This window comes from Pithys albifrons, chromosome 3, assembly GCF_047495875.1.
Source record: "Pithys albifrons albifrons isolate INPA30051 chromosome 3, PitAlb_v1, whole genome shotgun sequence".
Classification (NCBI taxonomy): domain Eukaryota; kingdom Metazoa; phylum Chordata; class Aves; order Passeriformes; family Thamnophilidae; genus Pithys; species Pithys albifrons.
Window position 1 is genome coordinate 98,188,093 of NC_092460.1, and position 14,122 is coordinate 98,202,214.

Consider the following 14,122-nt stretch of genomic DNA (forward strand, 5'->3'; position numbering starts at 1 on the left):
CAAGTAAATGCCCCTTCACCCTAAAGCAGGGTGTGTCCTACACATTGCTCAACTGGAACAGTCTGTTTCTAACTGTGGAGAGCAGCTGAAGCTCAGAAGAGCTTGTGGGACCTTGTGTGGAATCCTGCTGGAGTGAGGTCTTCTGTTATGTTACTGTATGAAGTCATCAAACAGTGTTCCTAGGCAGCTCTGGCTCTGAGGTCCACATGATGTAATTTGAGGTCTCTTAGGAATGAGGGATATGATACTGTATTGTGAGGAGAGAGCTTTTACATGGATATTTAACCCTGATGTAGTGACATGATCTTCTCCAAAACATCTGCTTTCCCCTCTGCAGAGTTTTGGACAAAGAGTTGGATTCTTCTCATGCCTGAGGCAGTGGCTTAGGATGGAAGTGGCAGGGGAAGTGGTGTAGGCAGAGATGTGCAGGAGGGAGTGGGGATCCTGGAACTGAAGGTGCTGAGAGGGTTTGGAAATGGGGAAAATTGGAAGGGGAGCAGGTGTTTGAGGACTGTGAGAGTACTGTAGCAGACCCACAGGTGGCAAAACTGGCAAGTTTGCTTTTTTATGAAAACAATTTAGTTCTCTTGCATTGCTTAATGCTAACCCTGAGCAAAAGTACTGGGTCTTTGCTCCAACCAACAAACCACCTTCACCATCCCTCACTCACCAGACATCTTAGAATCCTAGAATGGTTTCATTGGAAGGGACCTGGAAGACCATCTAGTTCCAACCCTCCTGCCATGGGCAGGGACACCTTCCACTAGACCAGGTTGCTCCAACCCCCACCCAGCCTGGTACTGAACACTTCCCACGGATGGGGCAGCTGCAGCTTCTCTGGGCAAACTGTTTCAGTGTCTTGCCACCCTCTCAATGAAGAATTTCTGCCTTATATTCAATCTAATCCTGCCTTCTTTCAGTTCAAAGCCTCTGCCCCTTGTCCTATCACTAGGATGCTCTTGTAAAAGTAGAGGCTAGAAAGTTTCAAACCTGTCAGGCTTTTGGCTGCTGAGACACCCACTCTGTGAGAGTGACTACATGATGAAGAATGGAGAATAATCGATATGAAGAGCGCAGTGACCCCTGTCTCAGCTCAATTCCTGCTGTGTAACACAGCAGCTAATGATTGCTGAAACTGAGGGCTTGTGCTGTGGACAGCTTTTGGACATGTCAACTCTTCCCAGTACTGTGTTGGGGCTGATCTGTGTGACAGAGAATGAAAGTCCCCAGTTACTGAACAGCTTTCATGCCCTGGGACTAGCTCTATCTTCTGAGGATGGGGAGAGGCAGAGACATCAACCTCTGCACTGAGGGCATGGGACATTTTTTCCCTCAGTGCTGACCTTTTTGCTGCCAGCTCCATGGAAATTTTTGGTCCTGCTGACAGGGTGGGGGTTTGAGTGTCCAACTGGCAGTATAAGGGATCTGATTCCACTTAAAGGCACAGCACAAGACAAGAATGTGGCCTTCAGACACTGCTGTGTCAGGCTGGCTGTCTGCCCAGGCAACCCCATTGTTTCCAATGGGGTTATTTCAGTATAGCACTGTGGGACAGCCCTCAGGCTTTTCCCTTTGACTCATTTAGTGTGCAGAAATGCTTATTGCTCCAACTGTAATCCATCCTGCACTGCTGATAGGGACTTGAAGTAGTGATGCTTGGTTCTGATTAGAACTCACCTCCTTAAATCTTTGTGTGGGCACTTATTTATATCCTTGGTACAGCAGTGAGATTGCACAGACTGAGCATCTCCTCTGCCCTCCAGGCTCATGAAACTCTAATTCTTGAGAAAACTGATCAGCTTTTGATCATCAGATCAGTTTTTCATGTATTGTCCTCACCCTGCTGTTGGGTGCTAGAGAAGTGAGTTAGCCCCAGCTGATCACATCCTTGAAGACAGTTTTATCTTCCACTGAGCAGAAATTCAGTGCTTGAGTGTTCTGGGCAAATGTGGAGCTGTTTTAATCAATGTTAAGTGGAAAATCTTGTTCAGAAAAGGCAATAGGAACAAACATTTGTTCTAAATGATGGAGTATTTATTTTGAAGACTGGGAAACTACATGGTAACTTTTTTTGAGGCCATACAGGGAATCAACAATGTTCAAGTTATTAGCAAGGGGTCTATGATGTTCAGGCATGAGAGACTGGATCATGGACTGGAGACAGATCTTTATTGTCCAGTGATCTACATTCAAACTGCCTCCCATCACAGGCCAGTTTCAGTGTAAAACAAAATGCTTGTTGTCCAGAATTGCGAAGGAGTTTTCCTTGGTTACACCATTTGTGTCTGCCTGGGGGAAAGCACAAAGATACATTGACAGGGAGAGGGGTAGTTGCAGTTCCCTGAACTGCACAATGTTCCCTGCAGAGGAAGAAAGGGCAGACTGTCCTCTCTGAGGGGGTTGAAGGAAGGTAAAACACTCCTGGGTTAAACCCCATTTTTGGTACAAAAGTCCCTGTTGCTGGCAACGGACACGTGATCTGCATTGTGTTGGCGAAAAGAAAACTGGGACATAGAGGAAAACAAAACTCACAAGATTGTAGCTTCAGACTTCAGCAGGAATGACACTGCCCAAACCTTTGCTCTCTCTGTATCTCCACTGCTCCCTGTAAAATGGCAGTGGTGCTCCCACTGCCTTCCCCTTGGCTGTGCACCCAAAATAAATCTGTGGCTGTGCCTTGTCTGACCATGGTACCACCATTTCGGGTGTGACTTTGATGCCAGCCTTTCCTTAAGTCACAGAATTAATCCATCTGACAGACTATGGGAAGATCTGATTAGATATGGCTGTTGCCATTTATGAAAGCCAGCTCTGGACCTTTCTATCAGCTATCTGTGCATGTTTGGAAAGGGAAAGATAGGAACCAAAGCACAGATGATTTTGAAGGGGAGGAAAGAGCTCTTCTGTTTTTGCTCCCCGTTCTTCCTTACAGTGTTTTGCCAAACAACATATTCACTTGTACTCTTCTCCTTCTTGCTGTAGGAGATCCTGCTTCTGAGCCCTTCTCAGCACTGTTGTACTCTTAGATGAAGTTACTGGACAGAGCCACAAAAGCCTAATTCCCTTTGAACTCACATCTTGTGCCTTAGCTCCTTTCTTGTTAAATATGCTCTCTCACAGGGGATTCAGAAGGATAAAGCAAAAAGCTGCTGAAATTTTGCCTTTCAGATGTGAGATCCTTCAGCAGATGGATGCAGGAGGTCCCGGGTCTGCTATCTGCAGGCTGTGCTCATGCATCTCTTTCAGATCGTGGGTACTGTTTCCCAAAGGCTGTGGTTGGGAATGTTTTCCTCTCTGCTAGCCATGCTCTTTAGGCTGGCTGATCTCAAGCCCACATGGTTTCCTGGTGCTGGCTGCAGTTGGAAAGGGCTGTGCCACTGGTGTGGACGTCTCACTGCCCAGCTGTTGCGAGGGCGGATGGATGAAGCACTCACAACTGTTCCCAGGCAATGGAAAGAGTGAATACGTGGGCCTGGGATATGCATTTTAATGAGGTGTTTGAATTCTCCCCTTGCCTCATAGCAGGGCCAATGTTGGCAGTGCCACAGCCTCTAACAACCACATATTGTCTCCTTTTGAGCTGCACAGCTTTCAGGGTATCCAGGCTTCACTCTCACCCTGCTCCCCAAACAAACAAGAGACTGTGAAAGAAATGTCACCAGGACTCAGATTCCTCCTAAAAGGTGCCCAGACGGTCTGACATCATCCCAGATGTCTCTGAGGCAGATCTTTGACCCAAGAAAGGGCTGAAGGCTCTCAGCTGTCCCATGGGAGTGTGTATCTCCCTATGCTTTGCTCCGCCAGTGTTTAAGCAAAGTGAGGTCTGTCCGAGCTAACTCCAAAGGCAAGGTACAAAGGTGACAAATCACATCCAAACTGGAGGGTAGCTGAGTGAGTTCTGCTCTTCCTGCTGTTGCTGGGGGTCATACAACCCCAAATCATCTTGGCTGTGGTGCAGGGGCCCTCAGCAAGCAAGAACCAGAAAAGCAGCAGTTGTGTTGCATGTCCAGGTGTTGGTGTGGAAGTGACAACAAAGCCCAGTGTGGTGAAAGGGAGCTGGCTTGTCTCTGGCCCTGTAGGCTTGAGTAGACACTGTTTGGACATCAATCATTCATCATCTTCAGCTTCTTTTGATCCATGACAAACTGTGATCACTCCTTGGTGGTCACAGTCACTCCACCTTTCCCCAGCTGTTGACCAGGGTTGTTCTGCTCCAGGTGTTGGGGGTGATATTTTGTGGCTGTGGAGGTGATTGTTTCCCTAGATCCCAGCTATGCTGACAGCTCATCACCAGCACAGTTTCTTAGCTCAAATGCAGTGGCAATTCAGTCTCCTCCTCTCAGCTCAATTTCATTTGTGCTAATTTGAGGGAAACAGAGGAATCTTTTCTCACTGAGTTTTCCTCTTTTAAATCCTCATTTAAAACTTGACTCTGACAGTTATAAGCCGTTCTTAACTGGCAAAACCAGATTTTTATTCAGCTGTTCTGTATTGTTACTTCCTGCCATCCCCTCCTTTAATCCTTGCTCCACCCAAAAATGCATCTACCCAGGCAGACACACTGGGGAAGGTGTTTCATCTTACAGTACCTGCAGCAAGGACGCTGGACCCCTAAACTGGTTTTACTCAGTGTAAGAGGGTTAGATCTGTGCCCAGCTTATCTCCAGAATGAACCAGTGTCATATGCAGAGCTGTGGAGGAACAATCTGGCCCAGGGGAATAAAAGGTTAATTTTCTGCCTCTTTGGCAGGACTTTCAGTGGAATGACTCACTGGGGCCAGGAGGGAGTGGAAGTGCAAGGACCCCATCGGCAGCAGAGCAGTTTGGGAATCCCACAACAGCCTCAGCCATTGGCTCCTTGGAGCCAGGAGAGGTTCCAGCTGTGGCCTTACAAGGCCAGAATGAGAAACCTGCTGCCATGTCCTGACTGAAACTGCTGCCAGGCACACTCTGCATGAAGAGCTTTGCAAATCCTAGTCTGGGGTCTGGTGGAGACAGAAAGAGAGGGCTGGACACTGCAAACTTAAGGATTTCAAGCAGTGCACTTTTACCAAGAGATTCTCCTTATTAGAAGTCAGTTTTGCCTGCCAGCTCCTGAATCATATCCAGCACTCCACAGGGAAGTCACGTCTCTCTCATAAACCATTTGTGGGTGAGGAGTTTTGGTAGCAAAGTGTGTTGTTGCCACCCTGTGAGCACTGCAGTCTTTAAGGTATATCTTAAAGTCCTTATGGGCTGAGAGGAGAGATGGAAATGGGAGGAGCAACAAAATTCAGAGCATTCTGAGAGAGGTGGAAAGCCATTTCAGCTCCTTTTGGCTCCAGTGAGCAATATAATGCCCGGGACCAGGCAGGATTAGGTCTTAAGGTGAGTCCCACCTTCTCCATGTTCTTGGAGGCAATGATGAGAGACGGGCACTTCTAGACAATGCCTCAGCCCAACCTAAAACCTATCCAGAACAGATGGGGTGGATTATTCTCTGGAGGTGAATTCCCCTGCCTACAGCAGGATTAGATGTGATCCCCAGCTTCCTGATGGCTGAGTTGGGAAAGCTGAATCCCATCCTTTATTTTTGCTGAGGGTGAGGTAAAAACTTTAGGAGAATGAACTATGTGGCCTCCCTCACTCTGTTTGCTTTGGAGCAAAACCATGTGTGCACACACACACTAGTACACATGTTTGTGTGTATATTGAATAAATTCAAAGGTTTTGTATTGAAGTTGCAGAGGCAAGCATAGGATAGAAATGCCAGAGTCTGGATTGTCAGTGCATGTCCATGGAAATATGACAGAAGTTTTTCCTGGGAAAAACTGACACAAACTCTATGGAAATGACTTCACTGTGACAAAAAATGAGACCAAAAGGAATGAGAGAATGAAAGAAGGGGAGAGAGAAATGGTCCCAGCTCCACATTTGGTCCCTGTATGAGGGTGTGGGGAAGTGCTGGGTTTTCTAGGAATGTCTGCTACAGTTCCCTCCTGATCCTGTCTCCAATTCTAGCTTGGATGCTGTGTACATCAAACTACACTGCTGCTCTGTGTTGCTTCACCATTTCTTTTCCCTTTCTTTTGGCTGAACACAGGCAAGAATGTCAAAAGGAATTTGTGAGCACAAGGGAGGTGAGATGCAGTCTCTCTGCAAGTAGGCCAAAGCAAGATTATTTTTCCTCTTGCCTTATTCTCAGAACCAGCAGAGCTTTTAGGGCTCAATAAATCCCTCTGGGAAAAGTGCAATTTGACAGAATTGCACAAAATCTGAAAAGAGGGTTTTTGTAGTGGGAAAGGTCAAGCAATGTTAATGGAGATAATGAGATTTGGGGTGTTTTCCTCCAAGTCATAGCTTGTAGGCACCTCTGCTTCTCTCTTTTGCCTCTGGTGGGAGTAGAGGGGCAGTGTTGTACGCAGGGAGCTGTTGTGGTCTCATTGTTCCTTGCTTTAACACCTTGTCCCAATTTCCTTCAGCAGAGGTTGGCATGGAGGCCTGATCACAGTAACACAGGATAGAAGGTTCTCCATTTTGTCTTTCTGCTTCCTTTGATCCATTTTTTGAGGGACAAATGCATAGACCAAGCTTGTTATCATGGAATAAATCCGGGCGTATTTTTTCCAATGTATGATTGCTGCTTTGCCTTTTCTGTGCACTTATGAGATGATTTGGCTGACTGCATTGAGAGCTGGAACCCTCAAGATTTGGAAAGCTCTCAATTTTTGACCTTGACATAACTATTAAAATAATCTATGCCTTGATTTTTCTTTTTGTAAAATGGGACTGTCAGTGCTTGAGAGTCCCTCTGAAAGGTGATGTCATGTATTATCTGATGCATTTTTACAGTAAAATGACTGTTAATAAAAGAGGAGATGAGAAAGCATAAAACTTTCCCTTCTTTTTCAAATAACTGCTCTTTAGCCCATCTTAGCCAGGTCTCTGTGGACTGTTAGCACTCAGTTTGGGGCAGGTATGAAGGTTTGTTGGGTACACATCATAATGTCAATCCAGTGGGGTTCTGTCCTTCTCTTTGAAAGTGCCTCTTCCACCAACAAATATTTGCTTTAGTATCCTGATCTGTATAAGGGTGGTGGGACGTGGAGGGATGTTCCAGCTAAGCAAATAGAAGAATGAATTCTGAGATTGCTACAGGGGAAAATGGTTTGTACAGAGGACAGAAACAAGCAGGGAGGGACTCCAGTCCTGGCTCCAGAATGTTTGAAGCTGTGGGAAATATTTCCCTTAACTTCAGATGGATTGGAAGCCAAGTCACCAGCTGTGAGGATTAGAATTGTTTGCAGTTGCATCGTTGCATCATCATCTTCGCTGCAGAATCCAGAGGGATGCTGATGACACAGCCTGATTGGGTCTTTGAGCTCCTTTCCAAGCTGTCTTTACATAGCAACATCAGGCCTAGAAATATGTGGTTTCCAGCACTGCTGATCAGTTTTCTATTTTTATTGGACAAGCCCTTCACATATTTTCCTGACAGGCATGAGATAAAATTTTAAATGCTGGTGAACCCACCATATCATTTTCTGCAGAGCTTTCCTTGGAATTTGGAAGGCTTAATGGTGGCCAAGAAGGGGCTGAGCTGAAAATCTGCTGATTCTTCTACTTAGAGATATTGCCTCATATTCTTTCCAGGTGTTTTGCATCCAAATATAGGGTATATTTGCATGGACAGAGGCTGCTTTTGGCCATCTTCTCAGTCTTACTAAGCTGAGTTCTGTTTGCATGTGAACACAGCTGCTGAATCAAAGCTGGTTACACTGGGGAGAACTGGACATCTCTGCACTTTTCCTCCTGCCTTATCCACAGTTGTCTGGCTTTCCCATCATCAAGGAACCTTAACCTCTCTTACTATGAACTCGTCTTGTGACCAGCTTTCCTCACTCTAATTGCCTATGTTTACATAAGATGATGAACAGTTGGTACATATTGATGAAAAACAACATGCCTGGGACAAAATTGACTGGCAGGCAGAATCTGCAATGACTGGTCAGGGCTTCTTTTTGTATCTGATTAATTTGAATATATTAGTGTAAACATTTATTGATTGCTGAAACTATTCATTAGAGTATGCATATAGCAATCAGTGTACTAATTAGGCCAAGAGAATGTGCATCCTTGACTTATTTAGAAATATTTCAACTTACAAGTAACCTGTTTTAAATATATGCCACTTGCAGCTTACTGCAAGCCTAGAGGAATTTAGAGGAACTCCATGGGGCTCTTACTATTAGTGATTATTATTCACTATCCCTTAATTCAGAGCATGGTTCTCCCAGTCACTGGGAGCTTTCTTCCTAATTGTCATGCATGATTTTTAAGCTTAGTTAGGTCTAGAAGTGCCTCACAGCTTTGCAAGACCTTTTGGGCAAGAGTTGTTCTTTCATCTCATATTTGCTTAGCACCAGGCACCACAGAGCTCAGGCCCTGAGTCAGGGAAGGACCTCCCAATTTCCTTCAGCATCCAAACTGGCAGTGTAGAAATAACTATAAGTTCAGTAAACAAAATGAAGTTCTTGTCCACTTAAACACTGACAGCTGTGTATACTGATCTCTTTTCTCTTCCCTTCCTAGACCAAAGAAGCTCTCTTCACAATTCTCCAGGACCTAAGGCCTGAAGACCACTTCAACATCATTGGCTTCTCCAACCGGATAAAGGTCTGGCAGCAGGACAGGCTGGTGCCTGTTACTCCAAATAATATCAGAGATGCCAAAAAGTACATTCATAACATGTCACCTACTGGAGGTACGGTCCAGAGTTATGAATGGGATTAATTTTGTTATCCAATTAACTGCAACAGAACAGAGAATGATCAGTGTGGTCCTGTAGCATGGAGTAATAAATAGACAGTGGGATTTAGGTCATGGGACAAGGGGTTGCCTTCTTCACCTTCACTCAGGGTTATGTGACAGGTTATATGCTCTTTTATTAACACACATGATTGGAAAAGCTTCCTTAGATCCTGCTTATTGCAGGGAGGAGTGGACTAGATGACCTTTAAAGGTCCCTTCCAATCCAATCTCTTCTCTGATTCTGTATGATATTTAAAGCCTAGTTGGGCCCATTTTTATCTGACAAGACCCTTGGAGTGGGAAAGCTTCCGAGATTTCCACAGGAAAACAATACCATATCCTGGTGAAGGACACGCAAGGCCAGTACCTGTGCAGTTTCTGGAAGTCTGTGTAAAAGCAGGTTTTGTCTGGCATGGAAACTCCAGGGATGAGTACCCAGTATGTGCTGTGGGATTGCCTTCTGAAAGAATTAGTTTCTCACCTGGTGCTGGCTTCTTGTCTCTACCAAGGAGCTGCCAAAATTACATTTAAGACTTTCTTGTCCCATTTTGCTTGTGCCTTGTTGCCATGAGGAAAAAAGGGTAGAGGAGAAGACCCCAAAACAGTGGCAGAGTGCAGGCATGATATTTGATTCAGAGGCCTCCTGTGAGACTATGGACAGTAGCATAAAAAAACATTACAATGAGGTTTGTAACCAAACAATCCTTCCCCATGCCAGCAGTCCCAGCTGGCTGAAGGTCAGGCAGGGCCTTCTCATGGCTGCCCCTGAATAGTGACCACTCCTGGAAAAGGAAACTCCCCAATGGAAAAAACCAGCAAACAGGATGGTTGGCCTTACTGTTTGTGTTGTGAGAGGAAGAGCATAGGAAGTGGTCAAGGGACCTGCCCAGTTAAACAATTACCAAAAGTGGGACTCAACTCAGAGAACAAAGCCTTTTACTCCTGAAGTGCCTAAAGAGCTGTGCTGGAACCAGCTGAGTTTGCCCATGAATCTGCCAGAGAATAAAAGTAAAGGGAAATTAACTCTGGTTCAGCAGGAAGGTGCAGTGATTCTCCATCCCTGGCCAGTGGTACTTTAGCTGTGGCTAACTCTGCATTTTCCCTATAAAGGTGCTGTTGCTTGAGTATCTTTCAGTGAACATGAGCACACTCAGGCTCATGGATCACACACACAATGAACGTGGTGTGTTTACATCCCTGTGTCATACATACACCAAAGAAGTGGGGATGGGGCAGAAATACTGCTGCTAAATATCTGATCATGTGGCAAAAGGCAGTTTTCAGTGCTTGATAGCTCTCTGATGTGACTGAATTTGTAATTACATACTCTGCTACATGAGATGGCTTTCTTTTGTTTCTGGGGAAAAATTTCTTTCTGAAATTTTGGATCTGGATGGAGTCTGAGAGAGTGTTAGAATACTTAGGTGCAGGTTTTTGGTTAAAAACCATTTTTGCAAAAGACACAGTCAGGATTTTGAGGACTTTTCAGAAGTCTTTGCCTTTTTCCTGTTCCTTTTCTTGCTGCAGTCACTGGGGCTGTGCATACTAAGTTTCTAGGTATGTGCTGCATGATCAGATCTGCTGTCACATCCTTGCTGATAACCTTCCTAGATCTTCCCTTCTGGGCCCCCAGCAGACAGTTGTGTATGGTTTTTAACCCATTTCACCTGCAAAGGTTCTATAACCAATCCCTCTGTGCTTTGACATACAAGAAATACTTGGAGCAAGGTGATACCTGTACTCATTTTCCTGCTTTTTTCTTTTTTTTTTTTTGAAACACAATAGGCTTGGATCATTTTCATGGCTATTCTTTTAATGTACATCTGATCCCTCATTTAATTTGTTTTCTCCCTCCCTTCCCACTTCAGGCAGCTCCATTCTTCACTAGCTGGTTGTGTTGTGCAAACACACTCAGCTAACCAAGCCATTTCTCTTCCTTTTAAACTTGTATCCCCTGGGGTGTGAAGAACAAACCCAACCACCTGTTTTCCCATTTGAAGGCTTTTTCCCTGTCTCCAAATCTGGTGCCCTTCAGACAAACTGACTAGAACTTGTTTTCCTAGCTCAGATATCATCTGGGAGAGCCCTTTAATTAGGTTAACCATTTTTGTTTGTGCCAGCTGGGTATGGTATATGCTGTGACTCTGCCTGCCATGGCTGATTGTTGTACATTGAGACATTCAAGGATACAGCAATTTCACATGATGAACTGAAATTCATATTTCAATTCATAAGATCATAAACAGCTATTCCAAACTGGTGCTGAGGAACTGAGCTGAACTGAAGTAAAGGGGTAGTGCAACCTCCTGTAGAGAAGAGAAACAGCCTGATGCACAGAGATGCTGTCTTTGTACCAAAGAGAGTTTAGGGAAATTATTCCCACCACTCTTAGAAGGAGAAATGTGCTAATCACCTTGGTACTTTCCCAGGAACTAATATTAACGGAGCTCTCCAGACTGGTGCAAAGCTGCTTAATGATTACATTGCTCAGAACGACATCGATGCCAGGAGTGTCTCTCTGATCATCTTCCTCACGGATGGGAGGCCAACTGTTGGGGAAACACAGTCATCCAAAATCCTCAGCAACACCAAGGATGCCATCCGTGATAAATTCTGCCTCTTCACCATTGGCATTGGCAATGATGTGGATCACAAGCTGCTGGAGAGGATGGCACTGGAGAACTGTGGCATGACGAGGCATTTCCAGGAGGATGAGGATGCAGCCAGCCACCTCAAAGGGTTTGTTGTGCTGTTTCTGAGCTTATATCTGCATTGGGTTTTCTGGGCAGGGGGTTTGGGGTGAAAAATCCTCAAAGGAGGCATAGCAAGAAATTGGGGTTACCCTGAGGCTCAGCTCTGTTTCCTTGGGGCTGAGTATGCTCAGATCCTGAGGATGCCTACCCAGAAATTGTCTCCTTCCTATGACACCCCCTGAGTTGTACTGAAGCTTCCCAGCCCTTCAGAACAAGGCATTTGTTTCCCATTGTTTTGGGTATGTAAACCTGGAGAGTTGGGAGGCCTGAGGACCAACTCTGCACAGGTAGATGATGGGAGGAAAGGATGCATTGCTGACTTCAAATTGACAACATAAACAGCATGCAGGGGATTGGAAATGAAGATCTCAGTTTGGGGTAGAGAATTATTTCTTTATTATATATATATATTTGAAAATTATAACCTTTTGCCTGAACTCCAAAATATTCAACTGAAAAACACATAAAGCTCATTCCTGGGATGACCATAAAGTCACTTAATTCTTTCAGTCTTTATGGCCCAACTCTTAATAAGTTTCCTGTAATCCTCATTATCCAGTAGGACCAGAGATCATGCTCCTCCTCTGTGATCAGGGATCTGTAGTTCAAGGGAAGACCCTTGTGAGGAACAGCAAAAAAATACCTGAACTACAGCTCTGACTAAAATGTGGGGCACTGTGTCAACATTTCAAAACAAAAATGTTTGGCTTTCACTCCCACAGTGTTAATGTTTTGAACCCCAGAAACCAAAAAGAGACAGCCACTGACCAGAGGCCTCTGACCTATCTTGTGCCTAATTCATCTGGAGCAATGAGACCATGCACTCTCCACCAGCACCTCCTCTGGTGGTTATGTGTGGCCAAGAGTTCTTTTTAAACGAAATTTTGTGGATCCATCTGCCACTCCACCCATGTTATTTCCTTCCCAGAACATGTATTTTGGATAGTGAGTGGCACTCTAAGGCAAATAAGGGATGTTCTGACTGATTGGGCTGCGGAAACCCAGCTCAGCAAGTACTTGTTCAAACACCTCTGTCTGATAAACAGCTCTGTGATGGCAACACCATTTGGCATCTGGGGCCAAATTTACACAAAAGAGCAAAATCACTGCTGGAGGCCAATTCCTACCTCTGTTGGAGGGAAAACCTACATGGGTGCCAATGTAATTTCTGATTTTTATGGTCAGTGTACTGCATTTTTATAGATACTTCCTTGACTTGTATTGTAAGACAGGTTGTTTCTCTCAATTTTTTTTACAACCCAGAAGATTCTTCTCAGAGAGTTCTAAGGTTTAATTCAATTGTTTTTTAAATCTGGTGAGCTCTCTGTATGAAAGACACTGTGTTCTCAGACAGACTTTAAAAGAAAGACAAGCAATTCAGGCTTTGGGTTCCCTTGGAGAGAGAATAAAGCTCCAAGTGTGACTTTAGCCTCCAGACAATCTGTTTAACCAGATGTGTAAAATAAAGGCAGATTGAACTAAACAAAGGGCCGAGGCCAATTCTTTATTTATTTACCAAATTAAACTCAAATGACTTGCCAAGAGATGAGCAGTCTGGCGCTTAAATGGGAAATATGGTGTTCTTGGAGCAGCTTGGGAAGAACCATCAAAAGCACATTGCTCCAGGGAAAACACAGTGCTGTAAACTTGGGCCTTGACCCTTGTGAAGATTTTCTGGGATGCCCAGCGTGAGGTGTTCTCAGAAGGGTGGTAGGTCATGTTAACAAGGCATGACAGGGTTTAGCTCTGTGGTTCCATGGAAGCCATGCCTTGCTCCAACAGAAAATCAGCAACAAGGTAGTGAGTTCTCTTCAGCTGGGCACTGATATTTAATAGCTAGAATTCCTCCATTCCTTGGAAATTTCCTCATCTATAGGGGCATGGTGGGATTCCTTCTTGATTTGCTTTTTTCTTTGGCCCTCAGAAAACTATATTCCTGCCTGTCCTACACTGATCATCCCAAACATCCCAAATGGCAATATCTAGGGGTCTTCCAGAGATACAGGAGCTTTGGTTACTATTTTCTCTAGCTTTGAGGGACCTAATATTTTGATCTTACAGTTTCTGGCTCTGGAATATCAAACATAAACTAAAGCTAAACTAAAAAAACTGTGGGTGACAGCATCTCTCCTAAGTACATTTTTAATAACTTTCTGTGAGACTCAGAAGCCAAGAATTTACTTTTAATGGACAAAAAGGTGTTCTTAAGCAAACTTAAGTGGTCACCAATACCTCATTGCAGAGATCTGGAATCACAATGGAAGGGAGGTGACTGCCAGGCCATGCTGGGACTCTTCTGAGCATTCTTAACAGACTCTGCTTAGATGACTAAGGAACATTGAAAAATAAACGAGGCAGAGAATAATTTTAGTTGAAAGGGACCTCTGGACATCCTGTAATTCAACCTCCTGCTCAAATTTAGATGAGATTTCTCAGGGCTTTGTTCACTTAGGTTTTGAAAATCTCCATGTGTAGAGACCCTGCCGTCACTCTGGGTCCTGTTAGAGTGGACACAGTTGTTAAATTTGGTGTCTGGTAGCTCTGACTGCCCCTGAGTGTTTTAGGAGCCCAAGTAGATA

The 14,122-nt window shown here is 44.6% G+C and overlaps 1 protein-coding gene across 1 annotated transcript in view; it reads left to right on the forward strand.

The window, feature by feature from the left end:
• The window catches only part of ITIH5 (inter-alpha-trypsin inhibitor heavy chain 5), a 47,308-nt gene that overhangs the window by 25,533 nt on the left and 7,653 nt on the right, over positions 1-14,122 (forward strand). The window contains exons 8-9 of the mRNA XM_071552855.1: positions 8,572-8,743; positions 11,220-11,529. Coding sequence (XP_071408956.1) covers positions 8,572-8,743; positions 11,220-11,529 — 482 coding nt within the window. The remainder of the gene's footprint in view (positions 1-8,571; positions 8,744-11,219; positions 11,530-14,122) is intronic.